The sequence below is a fragment of the Ranitomeya variabilis genome, chromosome 4 (genome assembly GCF_051348905.1).
Source record: "Ranitomeya variabilis isolate aRanVar5 chromosome 4, aRanVar5.hap1, whole genome shotgun sequence".
NCBI lineage: Eukaryota > Metazoa > Chordata > Amphibia > Anura > Dendrobatidae > Ranitomeya > Ranitomeya variabilis.
This window is the reverse complement of record NC_135235.1, coordinates 751,166,670-751,187,829: the sequence shown is the minus strand read 5'-3', so window position 1 is coordinate 751,187,829 and position 21,160 is coordinate 751,166,670. Positions and strand designations below refer to the sequence as shown.

Sequence of the window (21,160 nt, the reverse complement as noted above, 5' to 3'; positions counted from 1 at the left end):
ATAACTACTCCCGCTCAGGCAGGAACAATAATTATCAAGCCGCAGTCGCTACAGTGACCCCCCAAAAGCCGGCACACGGTCGCTGCCACCAGCTCCAATTGAACGGGTCTGGAGCAAACCCCAAAAAACAGTAGCGTAATTCCCTTCAGAGACAGGGTACGGTTTAGGGCAGGAAGAACGAACTAGTATTAAATAGGATACCCCATAAATGATTTTAGGCAGTGTTTATAAAATATTTTACAAAGATGTTACAAATGAGACAATTGCAAATATGTACAAGGTAATTATAAAAATAAAAGGATTAAAGGAAGAAAAGATAACTCACATGTTCTTAGATCATTGCATTGCAGGCAACAGGCTAGGAGCTTTCCATCTATCCCAGTGCATTGGGCACTCGCAGTCTGGTCGCTTCAGGTAAAAACTCACAACTCTGCTCTCTTGGATGCCTGCCAGCACTTAAAACCTACAGTCTGTGACCTCACAGAAAGGGCTTGGTTTTCCAACTCCTCCTACCTCTTCGGTTTCACTAACTGGGCATTAAATATATCTGATGCCCGTATCTTCGCTACAGAACATAAAATAATCGCACCATACCCATCGTTCATCTCATAGTATCGTGGGCATTCCGATGAGATCAAATATGCCCTGTCTGGGATACATATTTACAGAGAAATCCCTACTTCTTCACCAGATGGAGTTAGACGCCCGTATTTAGAGTGATGCGTAGATCCTCCGAGTGTGATTATGACGATATATTTTGGTGTTCGTAACTTAAACGGTTTGCATAATATCTTCCAAAAACAGAACAAAGAAATCCCATGCATTCCAGAAGTTTCTCTAACAGTTCCTGCTAACACAAATTTCTCTTGCAGCTATGCCCGTCGTAAATACCTTTCGTCAATAAAACTCCCCCACAAGGCAAGCTCTTCTACACAGACAGCTAGAAACACAGGGAAAGAAAGAGAACCAGAGAGAAGGGGGGTTTAGCCCCCGCATGCTAGCAGGAAAACTAACTTATGATATTTCATACCATATCGTGACACCTCCCCCTTTTAGCGTGCGCTACGGCGGCAGGACCTCTCGGTATGCCTCCATGCGCACGTCCGTGGGTTCACCCTGACGGGAAAGTCCATCTGCATTACCATGCTCTTTGCCCGCTCTGTGCTTAATGGTGAAGTCAAATTGCTGAAGGGCAAGGCTCCAGCGTAGCAACCTGCCATTGGTTCCACACATGGTGCTTAGCCAGCGCAGAGGGTTGTGGTCGGTCACCACCGTGAAGGTGCGACCGTACAAGTAGGGCTGCAAGCGCTGCAGAGCCCAGACTATGGCCAGGCACTCCTTCTCGATGGTGGAGTAGGCCACTTCCCTCGGCAAAAGTTTCCGGCTCAGGTACAACACGGGGTGCTCTTGGTCCTCCGAGTCAACCTGGCTGAGCACAGCACCAAGGCCAAACTCGCTGGCGTCGGTCTGTACCAAGAACGGTCGACTGCTGTCGACTGCTTTCAACACAGGGGCGTTGCACAGTGCTGTTTTCAACGCCTGGAAGGCCCCCTCACAGCCATCTGTCCAGTTGACGATGTGGGGTAGCTTCTTCCTGGTGAGGTCCGTCAAAGGTTTTGCCAGGCTACTATAGTGCTGCACGAAGCGCCTATAGTACCCTGCAGTGCCCAGGAAGGACATCACCTGTTTCTTGTTCCTGGGAGTGGGCCAGTTCACGATCACGCCCACTTTGTCAGGCTCCGGTTTCAGGGTGTTTCCACCTACCCGGTGCCCCAGGTAGTGAACCTCCCTCATGCCCATCTGGCACTTTCCGGGCTTGATAGTCAGGCCTGCTTGGTGAATTCGCCCGAGCACCTCCTCGAGATGCTGCAGGTGTTCATCCCAGGAGGGACTGAAGATGGCAATGTCATCTAAGTACGCCACGGCGTACTTCTCCAGTCCCTGAAGCAGGAGATTGACCATCCGCTGAAAAGTGGCAGGGGCATTCTTCATGCCGAAGGGCATGACCGTGGACTCGTACAGTCCAAAGGGTGTGATAAAGGCGGACTTCTCCTGCGCCTCGGGGCTCAGGGGAATCTGCCAGTATCCGCGACTCAGATCCATTATTGTCAGGTATTCTGCGCCAGCTAACTTCTCAAGCAGCTCCTCGATGCGCGGCATTGGGTGCGCGTCAGAGGCTGTAATGGCGTTGAGCCCCCTGTAGTCCACGCAGAACCGGGTGGTCCGGTCCTTCTTTGGCACGAGAACTACAGGTGAGGCCCACGCGCTCTTTGACCGTCGAATCACCCCCAGCTGTAACATCTCATCGATCTCCTGGCGCATAATCTGCTGCACCTGGTCAGAGATTCGATAGGGTGTTCGCCGTAGTGGGGCGTGATTCCCGGTGTCCACCTCGTGGACCGCTAACTCAGTCCTTCCAGGCCGGTTGGAGAACACGACCCGGAAGGGTTCCAGTGTGGTTTGCAACTGCAACCGCTGTGGTTCATCTAGCAAGGCGCTTACCTCCACGTCCTCAATGGACCCACGGGCCTTGGCTTGGGCCAGCATGTCCAGGAGGGTGTCTTCCTCCCCGTCTTCGGGTAAGCTGCAGACCGGTAGGACGAAAGGTTCACGTTCGTGATGAGCCTTCATCATGTTGACGTGAAAGGCCTTTCGCCTACCCCGAGTGTGGTCAAGCGTGACCACATAGGTGACCGGGTTGAGCTGTTGGTGGACGACGTATGGGCCCTCCCAGGCTGCCTGAAGCTTATCCGTTGGTACAGGAACCAGCACCCACACCTTTTGACCCACATGGTAGGTCCGCTCCCGGGCGTTCTGGTCGTACCAGTGCTTCTGATCAGCCTGAGCCTGCGTCATGTTGTCATGCACCAACTGCGTCAAGGTCTGCATCTTGTCACGGAAGCGCAGGACATACTCCACTATGGACACTTCAGAAGGGTTCGGCTCCTCTTCCCAGGATTCTCTTACCAACCCAAGGGGTCCCCGGACTCGCCTGCCGTACAGGAGCTCGAAGGGGGAGAACCCCGTCGAGGCCTGCGGAACCTCTCGGTAAGCAAATAGCAGGTGTGGGAGGTACCGCTCCCAGTCGCGCCCTTGTGTCTCAACCAGCATGCGTAGCATCTGTTTGAGGGTACCATTGAAGCGTTCACACAAGCCATTGGTCTGTGGGTGATACGCACTCGATACCAGGTGCTTCACCTGCATTTTCTTACAGAGAGCCTCCATTAGGTGAGACATAAATTGGGTCCCTCGATCAGTAAGCATTTCCCTGGGAAATCCTACCCGTGAAAAGATGGCCAACAGGGCATCCGCCACCTTATCTGCCCTAGTTGACGACAGAGCTACTGCCTCTGGGTACCGGGTAGCGTAGTCTACCACAGTAAGAATAAATCGCTTTCCAGAGCTACTGGAGACGGCCAGCGGGCCCACAATGTCCACCGCAATCCTCTGGAAAGGCTCCTCTATCACTGGCAAAGGGATCAGGGGAGCCTTAAGAGCAGGCCCCGCCTTCCCCACTCTTTGACAGGTGATACAGGAGCGGCAGTAGTTTGACACATCTGTCCCCATCTTAGGCCAATAGAAGTGTTGAGACAGCCGGGCCTTAGTTTTGCTGATACCCAAGTGTCCAGCTAGCGGGATCTCATGGGCAATCCGCAACAACTCACCCCGGAATTGCTGTGGGACGACCAGCTGTCTTTCCCTCAACCACTCCTTTTGTGATTCTCCGGGTACGGTCTCCCGGTACAACCTTCCTCCTTCCCAGAACACCTTCTCCTTATCAGTCTCGGAGAAGCGCGTCCCGGCGAGTTGTCTCAAACTCTCTAGGCTCGCATCTGTGTGCAGAGCGGCCTGAAACTCCTGGCTAGGGGAAGCCAAAAGCGATGTCAGGGTCCCTTCCCCACGGGAGCCCTCTGGGACCTGCACTGGGTCCACCTCTGGTTCAGTCACACTGATGACTGAGGAGGGTCCGGAAGGCAGACAGGTATCTGCGTTCCGGGCACTCTGACTGCGGGTGACAGCAGCTACGTAGGCTGTCTCCCCGGGGATTTCTACAGACCCAACAGCCGACGCTGCTATGGGCTCTACCTCCCCATCCACCCCCATTACCTCAGGAGCATTGCTACTTATGGGCCAGTTACCTTCCTCGGTGGCACTGGTCAATTTCATGGCGTCACCTGTCTCACGGTTCCCATGTATCTCCCCATTTCTTGTAGCACCGACACTTGCCCCTGCTAGGGGTTCCTCAGCCGTCTCACTCCGCAGAGGGACTTGGCTGAGCACTCCTGTACCTATGGACACATCAACTTTCACAGAAACATCATTATCAGATACAGTTGGCACAGGTACAACATTTCCCCCATCAATCCTAGGGAAAAAATGGTTAACAGATGCATCATTACAAGATAAAGCATGGTCAGGTAACACATGCGATTTCCCATCATCATCATCATCATCATCAGGGTTAACGTTACGCTTATTAGCAGATTGGGGAGGGGTGTCAGGGACGTAGTATGCAAACAACCTCCCCAAATCAGTCCCCAACAAAACATCAGTGGGCAAATTATCAGACAGCCCCACTTCTTTCACCCCGCTCCCGGCACCCCAATCAATAAAAACCCGGGCCATCGGTAAGGGACAGCTGATGCCCCCAATCCCAGTGACAGTTAGGGTTTTCCCCGGAATGATTTCTTCAGGGGCCGCCAGTTCGGGTCGGATGAGGGTTCGTTCAGCCCCGGTGTCCTTGAGGCCTGTAGCAACACGACCTCCCACAGTGACGGGCTGTACGTTGTCACACACCCTCCCAACCACACCACCCACCAAAAGAACTGCTGCATTAGGCCCTGGGGCCTGGGATGAGGGGTTCTTCTGCTTGGCTAGACATTGGTGACTGAGGTGTCCAGTCTGCCTGCAGTGGTAACACTGGCGAAGTTCGGTGGTAGGTCTGGTGCTGTTGGCCACGGGGACAGGACCTCTGGTGTGTTGGCTGGCAGGGGTACTGGCGTTGGCTGCAGGCTTACCCCCTCTCCAGCTGGTGGTGACTGGCTTCCGCACTTCCGATCTACGGTTGGCCTCATAGGCATCGGCAATCTGCGCTGCTTTCGTCACATCGTTGGGTTCTCTGTCCATCACGAACTGTCGCACTTCAGTTGGGCAAAGACGGAAGAACTGGTCTTTGATCATCAGGTCTCGCAGCTGTGTAAAGGTGGTCACTGACAGTCCTTGGGTCCACTGGTCAAAGTGGGTCCCCAGTCTATGCACCACATCACTGTAACTGTCGTGTGGGCCACGTAGGAGGGTCCGAAACTTTTTACGGTACACCTCGGGTGTAAGCTGGTACTTAGCTATGAGAGCCTGCTTGATGGCCTCATAGTCACCATCTTGTTCTTGAGGGAGGGCAGCAAACGCCTCCAGAGCTTTTCCTCTCAGCCCTGGTGTCAGGTATCGTGCCCATTCTTGTGTAGGCAGCTGGTACTGTCTGCAGGCTTTCTCAAAGGCCCGCAGAAACGTGTCCAAGTCCCCATCCTTTTCCATAACAGGAAAGTGGTCGGGCCGGGGCTTTGGTATCTGAGCGCTGCTGGGCTCACGGCTCTGGGCAGTGGAAGGCGTCCCCCCCCGCCGGAGCATCTCCAGTTCATGTTCTCGCTGGGCTTGGCGCTCGGCTCGCTGGGCCTGGGCCTCTCGCTCGGCTCTCTCAGCCTCTCGCTCAGCTCTCTCTGCCTCTCGCTGGGCCTCTCGCTCGGCTCGCTCCTGGTATTGCTGGATCAGCTGCAGACGTCTCTCTAGGTCATCTGCGGAGCATTGTTGCAGAGCCAGCTGCAGGCGGAGGTCTGCGCCCCCCTGGTTGCCAGTAGGGCCCGTATTCAGTGGTTGAACCTCTGCTGCAGCACCACGTTCGCTGGTGCTGGCATCTGCGGCCTCTGGGCTCTGTGAGTGGTCTAGAGCGGCTTCCCATTGCACCAGTTCAGCGACCATTTGAGTCTTGGTCATGCTCTGGGGGTTCAGGCCATGATACGTGCATATCCCAGCAAGAGTGTCCTTCTTCTGCTGGTTGTACCAGGCTTCTCCTTTCGTTGCCATGGTTGCCAAATAAAAGATAGGATAGAAAAACGAAGAAAAAGGGAGGGGATAATCACCAGTACACAATTGTCTCACAACTAATAAACACTGAGTTCGTTCTCCAAACTTATTTGCGCAGAGTTCTCGCAAGAAGTTTCTGCAAGTTTTTAGTGAGAGGAATGATTGCTCAAACCAAATCACTAATGCTCTAATATCCCACCGCCTTGCCACCAATATGTCACGATTCACTCCGTGACTGTCAGGATCCCTTAGCCGCTGCCCACAATCTGTCACGGACGGGGGTGACCTTAGACCAGCAGACGGCTATCACATGTGCAGGGGGCTTATCCTAGTTATCCCTCCACTGCCACAATGTGATGAAAAAAAACACACACGAGGCTATTGACCTCTTAGTTTACAGCAGGGGCTTATTTTAGGTATCCCACTGCTCTTCAATATACCATGAACTGCAGGGATTTGTGTATCCCGCTTACAGTTCCACTTAAACCTTGCAGCTCTCTGGCGCCCCCCTTTCTGTCAGGTCAGATTAGGTACTGCACCTGGGGTAATTAGTCGCCAGAAACGCTGCCTGCTATGTACTGGCTATTGGGTGTACTGCAGCGATGCGATAACTACTCCCGCTCAGGCAGGAACAATAATTATCAAGCCGCAGTCGCTACAGTGACCCCCCAAAAGCCGGCACACGGTCGCTGCCACCAGCTCCAATTGAACGGGTCTGGAGCAAACCCCAAAAAACAGTAGCGTAATTCCCTTCAGAGACAGGGTACGGTTTAGGGCAGGAAGAACGAACTAGTATTAAATAGGATACCCCATAAATGATTTTAGGCAGTGTTTATAAAATATTTTACAAAGATGTTACAAATGAGACAATTGCAAATATGTACAAGGTAATTATAAAAATAAAAGGATTAAAGGAAGAAAAGATAACTCACATGTTCTTAGATCATTGCATTGCAGGCAACAGGCTAGGAGCTTTCCATCTATCCCAGTGCATTGGGCACTCGCAGTCTGGTCGCTTCAGGTAAAAACTCACAACTCTGCTCTCTTGGATGCCTGCCAGCACTTAAAACCTACAGTCTGTGACCTCACAGAAAGGGCTTGGTTTTCCAACTCCTCCTACCTCTTCGGTTTCACTAACTGGGCATTAAATATATCTGATGCCCGTATCTTCGCTACAGAACATAAAATAATCGCACCATACCCATCGTTCATCTCATAGTATCGTGGGCATTCCGATGAGATCAAATATGCCCTGTCTGGGATACATATTTACAGAGAAAACCCTACTTCTTCACCAGATGGAGTTAGACGCCCGTATTTAGAGTGATGCGTAGATCCTCCGAGTGTGATTATGACGATATATTTTGGTGTTCGTAACTTAAACGGTTTGCATAATATCTTCCAAAAACAGAACAAAGAAATCCCATGCATTCCAGAAGTTTCTCTAACAGTTCCTGCTAACACAAATTTCTCTTGCAGCTATGCCCGTCGTAAATACCTTTCGTCAATAAAACTCCCCCACAAGGCAAGCTCTTCTACACAGACAGCTAGAAACACAGGGAAAGAAAGAGAACCAGAGAGAAGGGGGGTTTAGCCCCCGCATGCTAGCAGGAAAACTAACTTATGATATTTCATACCATATCGTGACAGCCACCATCACCTGTCCATAAGGAAATGACGCCACCATCACCTGTCCAGGAGGGAGGATGCCACCATCACCTGTCCAGGGGGGAGAGGACGCCACCATCACCTGTCCATGGGGAGAGGACGCCACCATAACCTGTAAATGGGGAGAGGACGTCACCATGACCTGTCAATGGGGAGGACGTCACCATAACCTGTCCATGGGGGGAGGATGCCACCATCACATGTAAATGGGGAGAGGATGCCACTATCACCTGTCCATGGGGGGAGGACGCCACCATCCCCTGTCCAGGGGGAGGATGCCACCATCCCCTGTCCAGGGGGGAGGACGCCACCATCACCTGTCCAGGGGGTAGGATGCCACCATCACCTGTCTATGGGGAGAGGACACCACCATTACCTGTCCATGGGGAGAGGACGCCACCATCACCTATCCATAGAGAGAGGACGTCACCATCACCTGTCCAGGGAGAGGACACCACCATCACCTGTCGATAGGAAGAGGATGGCATCATCACCTGTAAATGGGGAGAGGATGCCATCACCTGTCCATAGGGAGAGGATACCACCATCCCCTGTAAATGGGTAGAGAACACCACCATCACCTGTCTCGGGGGCTGCACAACTCTTGCATAATAATCTGATGGTCTCTTTTACTTAATTAACAGATCATCAAAGATCCCAACCACAAACAGTGAGAAACCGACAGAGGAGACGAAAGGAGGGGAGCCATTAATAGGTGTCATGTCTTATCCTCCAGTCACCTCCAGAGCTGCAGTCACTATTCTGCTGTTACATCGTGTCTTATCCTCCAGTCACCTCCAGAACTGCAGTCACTATTCTGCTGTTACATTGTGTCTTATCCATCAGTCACCTCCAGAGCTGCACTCATTATTCTGCTGTTACTTCATGTCTTATCCTCCAGTCACCTCCAGAGCTGCAGTCACTATTCTGCTGTTACATCATGTCTTATCCTCCAGTCACCTTCAGAACCGCAGTCACTATTCTGCTGTTACATCATGTCTTATCCATCAGTCACCTCCAGAGCTGCACTCACTCTTCTGCTGTAACATCTTGTCTTAGCCTCCAGTCACCTCCAGAGCTGCAGTCACTATTCTGCTTTTACATCATGTCTTATCCATCAGTCACCTCCAGAGCTGCACTCACTATTCTGCTGTTACATCATGTCTTATCCTCCAGTCACCCCCAGAGCTCCATACACAATGTGACACTCCTGTTGCAGGGTCTCGGCTGTGACCAGGTTGTTTTTCTGTGACAGGTAATATTGAGGATGATGAGCAGCGTTACGTTGTGGTGAAGTCTGCTGAGGAGAGCACAGGTAGGAGGATGCTGAGTGCAGTAGTTCTGCAGTCCCATACACATGCAGCGTATCACCATGATGTCTACTTCATTCTTCACAGGAAACAACCAGCACAACCATGAAGGGGCGCAATCAGTGGCCGACACGACCAGTACTGAAGTTGAACAAGGTGACCCCAATAATGATGACCGTCCCCAGTATAGAGCTCATGCGTAATACTGATTATAGCCCTTATATACTGTATAGGGGGATGTAGTGTACACTGTACAGGGGGATGTAGTGTAGAATGTACAGAGTGATGTAGTGTACACTGTACAGAGGAAGTAGTGTATGCTATACAGGGGATGTAGTGTATGCTGTACAGGGGGATGTAGTGTATACTGTACAGGGGATGTAGTGTACACTGTACAGGGGATGTAGTGTATGCTATACAGGGGGATGTAGTGTATACTGTACAGGGGATGTAGTGTAGAATGTACAGAGTGATGTAGTGTACACTGTACAGGGGGATGTAGTGTAGAATGTACAGAGTGATGTAGTGTACACTGTACAGGAGGAAGTAGTGTATGCTATACAGGGGATGTAGTGTACACTGTACAGAGGAAGTAGTGTATGCTATACAGGGGATGTAGTGTATGCTATACAGGGGATGTAGTGTATGCTGTACAGGGGATGTAGTGTATACTGTACAGGGGATGTAGTGTACACTGTACAGGGGATGTAGTGTATGCTATACAGGGGATGTAGTGTATGCTATACAGGGGGATGTAGTGTATACTGTACAGGGGATGTAGTGTAGAATGTACAGAGTGATGTAGTGTACACTGTACAGGGGATGTAGTGTATGCTATACAGGGGGATGTAGTGTATACTGTACAGGGGATGTAGTGTAGAATGTACAGAGTGATGTAGTGTACACTGTACAGGGGACGTAGTGTATGCTATACAGGGGATGTAGTGTGTGCTGTACAGGGGATGTAGTGTACACTGTACAGGGGATGTAGTGTATGCTATACAGGGGGATGTAGTGTATACTGTACAGGGCATGTATTGTGTACTGCACAGGGGGATCTAGTGTATACTGTACAGGGGGATCTAGTGTATGCTGCACAGGGGGATCTAGTGTATACTGTACAGGGGATGTATTGTGTACTGTACAGGGGGATCTAGTGTATACTGTACAGGGGATGTATTGTATACTGTACAGGGGATGTATTGTGTACTGTACAGGGGGATCTAGTGTATACTGTACAGGGGGATCTAGTGTATACTGTACGGGGGATCTAGTGTATACTGTACAGGGGATGTATTGTATACTGTACAGGGGATGTATTGTGTACTGTACAGGGGGATCTAGTGTATACTGTACAGGGGGATCTAGTGTATACTGTACAGGGGGATCTAGTGTATGCTGTACAGGGGGATCTAGAGTATGCTGTACAGTGGGACGTATTTTGTACTCTACAGGGGGATCTAGTGTATACTGTACAGGGGATGTATTGTGTACTGTATAGGGGCACGTAGTGTATGCTGTGCAGGGTGGTGCACTCTATGCTGCACAGGAGGAATCTTCGGTATATTTTTTGCTCAGTTCTGTGTGTGTGTGTGTGGGGGGGGACGTTCTGGGTGTCCCCGCGTGGAGTTTTGCCGTATGCAGCTCTCCAGGAATATATATCGGCTTCCTCTCTTGGGATCTCTGAGCCAGGACTTCCTAGATATGAGGCCGTGATTGGAGGTCGGATTCTCTGTGCTATTACCTGCAGTGTACAGCACAATACACACAGCTGTGAATGTCATTATACTGCCCCCGGAAAATGCCCCAACAGGCGAGAGGGCGGCTCCTGTGCATTTGGAAGTGAGGATGACAAGCTCACTGCATTGTGGTACTTCCATGGGGGCAACGTTAGGGGAGCCTGTCACTTAGTGATACTGTTATGGGGCAATGTTCCTGTCACTTAGTGATACTGTTATGGGGCAATGTTAGGAGATCCTGTCACTTAGTGATACTGCTATGGGGCAATGTTAGGAGATCCTGTCACTTAGTGATACTGCTGTAGGGGCAATGTTAGGAGATCCTGTCACTTTGTGGCACTGCTATGGGGGAAATGTTAGGAGATCCTGTCACTTTGTGGCACTGTTATGGCGGCAATGTTGGGGGTCCTGTGATTTTTTTATGCTGCTGTGGGGATATGTGGTGGGGATCCTGTCACTTTCTGGCACTGCTATGGGGGCAATATTAGGGGTTCCTATCACTTTATGGCACTGCTATGGGGACAATGTTAGGGGAATCTGTCACTTTTTGGCATTGCTATGGGGGCAATGTTAGGGGATCCTGTCACTTTGTGGCACTGCTATGGGGGGCAATATTAGGGGAACCTGTTACTTTGTGCTACTGCTATGGGGCAATGTTAGGGGATCCTGTCACTTTGTGGTACTGCTATGGGGGCAATGTTAGGAGATCCTGTCACTTTGTGGCACTGCTATGGTGGCAATGTTGGGGGTCCTGTCATTTTATTTATGCTGCTGTGGGGCTATGTGGTGGGGATCCTGTCACTTTGTGGCACTGCTATGGGGGCAATATTAGGGGAACCTGTCACTTTTTGGCACTGCTATGGGGCAATATTAGGGGAACCTGTCACTTTTTGGCACTGCTATGGGGGCAATGTTAGGGGATCCTGTCACTTTGTGGCACTGCTATGGGGGCAATGTTAGAGGATCTTGTCACTTTGTGGTACTGCTATGGGACAATATTAGGGGATCCTGTCACTTTGCGATACTGCTATGGGGGCAATGTTAGAGGATCTTGTCACTTTGTGGTACTGCTATGGGGCAATGTTAGGGGATCCTGTCACTTTTTGGTACTGCTATGGGGCAATGTTAGGGGATCCTGTCACTTTGTGGTACTGCTATGGCGGCAATGTTAGGGAATCCTCACTTTTTGGTATTGCTATGGGGGCAATGTTAGGGGATCCTGTCACACTTTGTGGTACTGCTATGGGGGCAATGTTAGGGGATCCTGTCACTTTGTGGTACTGCTATGGGGGAAATATTAGGGGATCCTGTCACTTTGTGGTACTGCTATGGGGGCAATGTTAGGGGATCCTGTCACTTTGTGGTACTGCTATGGGGGCAATGTTAGGGGATCCTGTCACTTTGTGGTACTGCTATGGGGGCAATGTTAGGGGATCCTGTCACTTTGTGGTACTGCTATGGGGGCAATGTTGGGGGATCCTGTCACTTTATGACACTGCTAAGGGTGCACTGATATGAAGACCCTGTAAATTTGTGGCCACGAAACAGATAATCATGAGTGCCATGACTGCGGGTCTTGGGAACCATCTTCACTATCTCTTGGTCTTTGCTGAAGACCCTCACCTTTTCCTTGCCTGTAGTGAGGGACGGACCCTGAAAAGCCGTTTTCCTGACCTCCTTTTTACCTTGGGAAAGGTGCCATAAAATAATAGTTCTGGGGGTTCCCCAGGTCCGGACTCGTCAGCCTGCTCTTTAGCCGTGCTTGCCGTCTGCCTCCACCGCCCAGCGTAGCTGCCTCTCTCTGGTCTGTGCCTGCCGGGGTATTATGGGGGCTGTTGATGTAGATTTGTGGGGGCGCTGAGGACACGTGTCAAGAGGGGCCCCATGTTGTCTTTACTTAACCATGGAATAAAGACCATGCCTGCATGTCTCGAGGTTGCCCCAACCCCGCAGCAATGGGCCCCGGCCGGTCATCCATTAGGGCCCGGTCAGGGCTGGGGATGGCGCAGAGTCGCCGGCAGCGCTGTTGTAGGAAGAGTTAAAGTTCCCATTGTTTGTAAAGCTGCCGGCGGCGGACAGGAAGCGTGCGCGGCCCAGATAAGGCGAGGGTCTCATCAGTCTGGACCACAATACATCGCAGATCTCATGGAGCTAGATGCCAGGCCAACACATCGCAGGGCCCGGGGGGCCGCTCTGTAAACACACAGTGTTCCAGACCCTCCCCTGGAAAATGGAAACACTAATAATAATCACAGTAATGGACCCGGGGGGTTGTGTATACTAACGCAACCGCACCACAGCTGACCCAGCCCAGGGCCAAAACACAGCCCTCCTGTCACTGGATCAGGCTGTAGCAACAGAATATAGTCTATTACTCCCTGTTATCAGCCGAGCATTACTGTATATGGGGTAGTCAGCAGAGACTGGACGTTTCCCTGCAGTGATCTTATGTGGATGATGGCTTCACTGGGTGAACCCCAACTGGTGCTCAAAAAGGACCCAGTCCCCTGCCCCATACCTGAAGTTACTCGCCCTTGTCAGCTAGACTCACAGTGTGCCCTCCATACAGTGCCAACCACAGTGTGCCCTCCTTACAGTGCCAACCAGTGTGCCCTCCATACAGTGCCAACCACAGTGTGCCCTCCATACAGTGCCAACCACAGTGTGCCCTCCATACAGTGCCAACCACAGTGTGCCCTCCATACAGTGCCAACCAGTGTGCCCTCCTTACAGTGCCAACCAGTGTGCCCTCCATACAATGCCATCCACAGTGTGCCCTCCATACAGTGCCAACCACAGTGTGCCCTCCATACAGTGCCAACCACAGTGTGCCCTCCTTACAGTGCCAACCACAGTGTGCCCTCCATACAGTGCCAACCACAGTGTGCCCTCCTTACAGTGCCAACCACAGTGTTCCCTCCATACAGTGCCATCCACAGTGTGCCCTCCATACAGTGCCAACCACAGTGTGCCCTCCATACAGTACTATCTACAGTGTGCCCTCCATACAGTGCCATCCACAGTGTGCCCTCCATACAGTGCCAACCACAGTATGCCCTCCATACAGTTCCAACCAGTGTGCCCTCCTTACAGTGCCAACCAGTGTGCCCTCCATACAATGCCATCCACAGTGTGCCCTCCATACAGTGCCACAGTATGCCCTCCATACAGTTCCAACCACAGTGTGCCCTTCATACAGTGTCATCTGTAGTGTGCCCTCCATACAGTGTCATCTGTAGTGTGCCCTCCATACAGTGCCAACCACAGTGTGCCCTCCATACAGTGCCATTCAGTGTGTCCTCAAAACAGTGCCATCTGTAGTGTGCCCTCCATAAAGTGCCATCTGTAGTGTTCCCTCCTTACAGTGCCATCCATAGTGTGCCCTCCATACAGTGGCATTCAGTGTTCCCTCCTTAGTGCCATCCATACTGTTCCCTCCATACAGCGCCATCCATAGTGTGCCCTCCATACAGCGCCATCCACAGTGTGCCCTCCATACAGTGCCATCCACAGTGTGCCCTCCATACAGTGCCATTCATAGTGTCCCCTCCATACAGTTCCATCCACTGTGTGCCCTCCATACAGTGTCATCCACAGTGTCCCCTCCATACAGTGCCATCCACAGTGTGCCCTCCATACAGTGCCATCCACAGTGTGCCCTCCATACAGTGCCATCGAGAGTGTCCCCTCCATACAGTTCCATCCACAGTGTGCCCTTCATACAGTGCCATCTGTAGTGTGCCCTCCATACAGTCCCATCCACAGTGTGCCCTCCATACCGTGCCATCTACAGTGTGCCTTCCATACAGTGCCATTCATAGTGTGCCCCCATGCAGAGTCATCCAGTGTGCCCTACATACAGTGTCATCTGTAGTGTGTTCTCCATACAGTGCCATCCAGTGTGCCCTCCATACAGTACCATTTATAGTGTGCCCTCCTTACAGTGCCATTAGTAGTGTGCCCTCCATACAGTGTCATCTGTAGTGTGCCCTCCATACAGTGCCATCTGTAGTGTGCCCTCCATACAGTGCCATCTGTAGTGTGCCCTCCATACAGTGCCATCTGTAGTGTGCCCTCCATACAGTACTATCTGTAGTGTGCCCTCCATACAGTGCCATTAGTAGTGTGCCCTCCATACAGTGTCATCTGTAGTGTGCCCTTCATATAGTATCATCTGTAGTGAGCCCTCCATACAGTGCCATCTGTAGTGTGCCCTCCATACAGTGCCATCTGTAGTGTGCCCTCCATACAGTGCCATCTGTAGTGTGCCCTCCATACAGTGCCATCTGTAGTGTGCCCTCCATACAGTACTATCTGTAGTGTGCCCTCCATACAGTGCCATTAGTAGTGTGCCCTCCATACAGTGTCATCTGTAGTGTGCCCTTCATATAGTATCATCTGTAGTGAGCCCTCCATACAGTGCCATTAGTAGTGTGCCCTCCATACAGTGCCATCTGTAGTGTGCCCTCCATACAGTGCCATCTGTAGTGTGCCCTCCATACAGTACTATCTGTAGTGTGCCCTCCATACAGTGCCATTAGTAGTGTGCCCTCCATACAGTGTCATCTGTAGTGTGCCCTTCATATAGTATCATCTGTAGTGAGCCCTCCATACAGTGCCATTAGTAGTGTGCACTCCATACAGTATCATCTGTAGTGTGTTCTCCATACAGTGCCATCCAGTGCGCCCTCCATACAGTACCATTTATAGTGTGCCCTCCTTACAGTGCCATTAGTAGTGTGCCCTCCATACAGTGTCATCTGTAGTGTGCCCTCCATACAGTGCCATCTGTAGTGTGCCCTCCATACAGTACTATCTGTAGTGTGCCCTCCATACAGTGCCATTAGTAGTGTGCCCTCCATACAGTATCATCTGTAGTGTGCGCTCCATACAGTGTCATCTGTAGTGTGCCCTCCATACAGTGCCACCTCTAGTGTGCCCTCCATACAGTGCCATCTGTAGTGTGCCCTCCATACAGTACTATCTATAGTGTGCCCTCCATACAGTGCCATCTGTAGTGTGCCCTCCATACACTGCCATCCACAACATGCCCTCCATACAGGTCCATCTGTAGTGTGTTCTTTTTACAGTGCAATCCAGTGTGCCCTCCATACAGTGCTATTCGTAGTGTGTTGTTGTGAATTCCGCTCTTGGGCTCCCTCCGGTGGTTGTAAGTAGCACTTTTGTGAATTCTGCTCTTGGGCTCCCTCCTGTGGTTTTGAGTGGTATAGCTGCTTCTTGGATTTAGCATCAGCAGCTGTTTCCACTGATCGTCTTTCTGGCTCGGCTATTTTAGTCTGGCCTTATCCCTCAATCAATGCCAGTTGTCAATTGTTCCTGCTTGGAGCCACTGCTCTTTTGGATTTCCCTGACACTCTGTCCAGTTCAGCAAAGATAAGTCCTTGCTTGTCCTTTTGCAGTCCACTTGTTGTGGACTTATTTGTTCAGCACATTCTATGTTTTGCTCATTTGTCCAGCTTATCAGTATGGATCTATTCAGCTAAGCTGGAAGCTCTGGGCTGCAGATTTTGCCCTCCACACCTTTAGTCAGGTGTGGAGATTTTTGCATATCTCTGCGGTGGACTTTTTCTAGTTTTTATTACTGACCGCACAGTGTTCTTTCCTGTACTATCTGTCTAGCTAGAAGTGGCCTCCTTTGCTAAATCTTGTTTCATACTACGTATGTCATTTGCTACTCCTCTCACAGTCAATATTTGTGGGGGGCTGTCCTATCCTTTGGGGATCTTCTCTGAGGCAAGATAGCTTTCCTATTCCTACCTTTAGGGGTAGCTAGTTCTCCGGCTGTGACGAGGTGTCCAGGGAGTGACAGGAACATCCCACGGCTACTGCTAGTGTTGTGTTAAGATCAGGAACTGCGGTCTGTATAGTTACCACGTGCTCAGAGCTAGTCGCATGTCGTTCCTAAATCACCAGTCCATAACAGTACAACTGGCCAAAAATGAGTTGAATGCATCTCAAAAGAAGGAAAAGAAAAAGAGTTCTGAGCCATTTTTTTTCTTCTTTAGTCTGTTTTGTCTTTTTCCTTCCTCTTAATCTCTGGGTGGATTTGGGTGCAGACATGGATGTTCAGGGTTTGATTTCTCGTGTGGATCAGCTTGCTGCAAGAGTTCAGAGTATCCAAGATTATGTTGTTCAGACTCCAGCCTTAGAGCCTAGAATTCCTACTCCAGATTTGTTTTACGGGGATAGATCTAAGTTTTTTAACTTTAAAAATAACTGCAAATTGTTTTTTGCTCTGAAACCCCGTACCTCTGGTGACCCCACTCAGCAAGTTAAAATAGTTATTTCTCTGCTGCGTGGTGACCCTCAGGACTGGGCATTCTCCCTTGAGTCAGGGGATCCGGCATTGCTTAATGTAGATGCATTTTTTCAATCGCTCGGATTATTGTATGACGAACCTAACTCTGTGGATCATGTGGAAAAAACCTTGTTGGCCCTGTGCCAGGGTCAGGAAGCGGCAGAATTATACTGCCAGAAATTAAAAAATGGTCTGTGCTCACTAAATGGAATGAGGATGCTCTGGCAGCAATTTTCAGAAAGGGTCTTTCTGAAGCCCTTAAAGATGTTATGGTGGGGTTCCCCACGCCTGTTGGTCTGAGCGAATCTATGTCTCTAGCCATTCAGATTGATCGGCGCCTGCGCGAGCGCAAAGTGGTGCACCATATGGCAGCATCCTCTGAACAGTCCTGAGCCTATGCAATGTGATAGGATTCTGACCAGAGCGGAACAGAGGGGATACAGATGTCAGAATGGGCTGTGTTTTTACTGTGGTGATTCAGCTCATACTATCTCTGATTGCCCTAAGCGTATTAAGAGGGTCGCTAGATCTGTTACCATCAGTACTGTACAGCCTAAGTTTCTCCTGTCTGTGACCCTGATTTGCTCATTGTCATCGTTCTCTGTCATGGCATTTGTGGATTCAGGCGCTGCCCTGAACTTAATGGACTTAGAATTCGCCAGGCGCTGTGGTTTTTCTTTGCAGCCTTTGCAGAGCCCTATTCCTTTGAGGGGTATTGATGCTACACCGTTGGCCAAGAATAAACCTCAGTATTGGACTCAGCTGACTATGTGCATGGCTCCAGCACATCAGGAAGATTGTCGTTTTCTGGTGTTGCATAATTTACATGATGTTGTTGTACTGGGTTTTCCATGGTTACAAGTACACAATCCAGTGTTGGATTGGAAATCGATGTCTGTGACTAGTTGGGGTTGTCAAGGGGTACATAGTGACGTTCCTTTAATGTCAATTTCCTCTTCCCCCTCTTCTGATGATCCTGAATTTTTGTCAGATTTCCAGGATGTATTCGATGAGCCCAAGTCCAGTTCCCTTCCTCCACATAGGGACTGTGATTGTGATTCCAGGCTCTAAGTTCCCTAAGGGCCGACTTTTCAACCTGTCTGTGCCAGAACCAGAACATACCGCTATGCGGAGCTATGTTAAGGAGTCCTTGGAGAAGGGGCATATTCGGCCGTCTTCATCACCATTGGGAGCGGGATTCTTTTTTGTTGCCAAGAAGGATGGCTCCTTGAGACCCTGTATTGATTATCGCCTTCTTAATAAGATCACGGTCAAATTCCAATACCCTTTACCTTTGCTCTCTGATTTGTTTGCTCGGATTAAGGGGGCTAGTTGGTTTACCAAGATTGACCTTCGAGGGGCATATAATCTTGTTCGTATTAAACAGGGTGACGAATGGAAAACTGCATTTAATACGCCCGAAGGCCATTTTGAATACCTGGTGATGCCTTTCGGGCTTTCTAATGCTCCTTCTGTATTTCAGTCCTTCATGCATGACATTTTTCGCAATTATCTTGATAAATTCTTGATTGTGCATTTGGATGATATTTTGATTTTTTCCAATGATTGTGAGTCTCATGTGAAGCAGGTCAGGATGGTATTCCAGATCCTTCGTGATAATGCTCTATTTGTGAAGGGGTCTAAGTGCCTATTTGGAGTTCAGAAGGTCTCTTTTTTGGGGTTTATTTTTTCTCCTTCGTCTATAGAAATGGATCCTGTTAAGGTCCAAGCCATTCATGACTGGATTCAACCCACATCTGTGAAGAGCCTTCAGAAATTTTTGGGCTTTGCTAATTTTTATCGCCGTTTCATTGCCAACTTCTCTAGTGTGGTTAAGCCCCTGACCGATTTGACGAAGAAAGGCGCTGATGTGACAAATTGGTCCTCTGAGGCTGTTGAGGCCTTTCAGGAGCTAAAGCGCCGATTTACTTCTGCCCCTGTCTTGCGACAGCCGGATGTGTCTCTTCCTTTTCAGGTTGAGGTTGACGCTTCTGAGATTGGGGCAGGGGCCGTTTTGTCACAGAGGAATTCTGATGGTTCCTTGATGAAACCATGTGCCTTCTTTTCCCGAAAGTTTTCGCCTGCGGAACGCAATTATGATGTCGGCAATCGGGAGTTGTTGGCTATGAAGTGGGCATTTGAGGAGTGGCGACATTGGCTTGAGGGAGCCAAGCACCGCGTTGTGGTCTTGACCGATCATAAGAATTTGATTTACCTCGAGTCGGCCAAGCGGCTGAACCCTAGACAGGCTCGATGGTCCCTGTTTTTCTCCCGTTTCGATTTTGTGGTTTCATATCTTCCGGGATCTAAGAATGTTAAAGCGGATGCCCTCTCTAGGAGTTTTTTGCCTGATTCTCCTGGAGTTCTTGAGCCGGTTGGCATTCTTAGGGAAGGGGTGGTTCTTTCTGCCATCTCCCCTGATTTACGGCGGGTGCTTCAGGAATTTCAGGCTGATAAACCTGACCGCTGTCCTGTGGGGAAGCTGTTTGTTCCTGATAGATGGACAAGTAAGGTAATTTCTGAGGTCCATTGGTCGGTGTTGGCCGGTCATCCTGGGATTTTTGGTACCAGAGATTTGGTGGCTAGGTCCTTTTGGTGGCCTTCCTTGTCGCGGGATGTGCGTTCTTTTGTGCAGTCCTGTGGGACTTGTGCCCGGGCGAAGCCTTGCTGTTCCCACGCTAGTGGGTTGCTTTTGCCTTTGCCTGTCCCTGAGAGGCCCTGGACGCATATTTCCATGGATTTTATTTCGGATCTTCCTGTGTCCCAGAGGATGTCTGTTATCTGGGTGGTTTGTGACCGGTTCTCTAAAATGGTCCATTTGGTACCTTTGCCTAAATTGCCTTCCTCCTCTGATTTGGTTCCATTGTTTTTTCAGCATGTGGTTCGTTTGCATGGCATTCCGGAAAATATTGTGACAGAGGTTCCCAGTTTGTTTCCAGGTTTTGGCGGGCCTTTTGTGCTAGGATGGGCATTCATTTGTCTTTTTCTTCGGCGTTCCATCCTCAGACAAATGGCCAAACTGAGCGAACTAATCAAACCTTGGAAACCTATTTGAGATGCTTTGTGTCTGCTGATCAGGATGATTGGGTGGCTTTCTTGCCGTTGGCCGAGTTTGCCCTTAATAATCGGGCCAGTTCGGCTACTTTGGTTTCGCCTTTTTTTTGCAATTTTGGTTTCCATCCTCGTTTTTCTTCAGGGCAGGTTGAGCCTTCTGATTGTCCTGGTGTAGATTCTGTGATGGACAGGTTACAGCAGATTTGGACTCATGTGGTAGACAATTTGACGTTGTCTCAGGAAAAGGCTCAGCGTTTTGCTAACCGCCGTCGGTGTGTTGGTCCTCGGCTTCGTGTGGGGGATTTAGTCTGGTTATCTTCTCGTCATGTTCCTATGAAGGTTTCTTCCCCTAAGTTCAAGCCTCGGTTTATTGGTCCTTATAAGATTTCTGAGATTATCAATCCAGTGTCTTTTCGTTTGGCCCTTCCAGCATCTTTTGCCATCCACAATGTTTTCCATAGATCTTTGTTGCGGAGATATGTGGTACCCGTTGTTCCCTCTGTTGATCCTCCTGCTCCGGTGTTGGTTGAGGGGGAGTTGGAATATGTGGTTGAGAAAATTTTGGATTCTCGTCTTTCGAGGCGGAGGCTTCAGTATCTTGTTAAGTGGAAGGGTTATGGCCAGGAGGATAATTCTTGGGTGGTTGCCTCCGATGTCCATGCTGCCGATTTGGTTCGTGCTTTTCACTTGGCTCGTCCTGATCGGCCTGGGGGCTCTGGTGAGGGTTCGGTGACCCCTCCTCAAGGGGGGGGTACTGTTGTGAATTCCGCTCTTGGGCTCCCTCCGGTGGTTGTAAGTAGCACTTTTGTGAATTCTGCTCTTGGGCTCCCTCCTGTGGTTTTGAGTGGTATAGCTGCTTCTTGGATTTAGCATCAGCAGCTGCTTCCACTGATCGTCTTTCTGGCTCGGCTATTTTAGTCTGGCCTTATCCCTCAATCAATGCCAGTTGTCAATTGTTCCTGCTTGGAGCCACTGCTCTTTTGGATTTCCCT

At 50.2% G+C, this 21,160-nt stretch overlaps 1 protein-coding gene across 1 annotated transcript in view; it reads left to right on the top strand.

The window, feature by feature from the left end:
* The window catches only part of PECAM1 (platelet and endothelial cell adhesion molecule 1), a 50,735-nt gene that overhangs the window by 23,161 nt on the left and 6,414 nt on the right, over positions 1-21,160 (top strand). Inside the window, exons 11-13 of the mRNA XM_077254725.1 lie at positions 8,391-8,461; positions 9,002-9,061; positions 9,144-9,212. Coding sequence (XP_077110840.1) covers positions 8,391-8,461; positions 9,002-9,061; positions 9,144-9,212 — 200 coding nt within the window. The remainder of the gene's footprint in view (positions 1-8,390; positions 8,462-9,001; positions 9,062-9,143; positions 9,213-21,160) is intronic.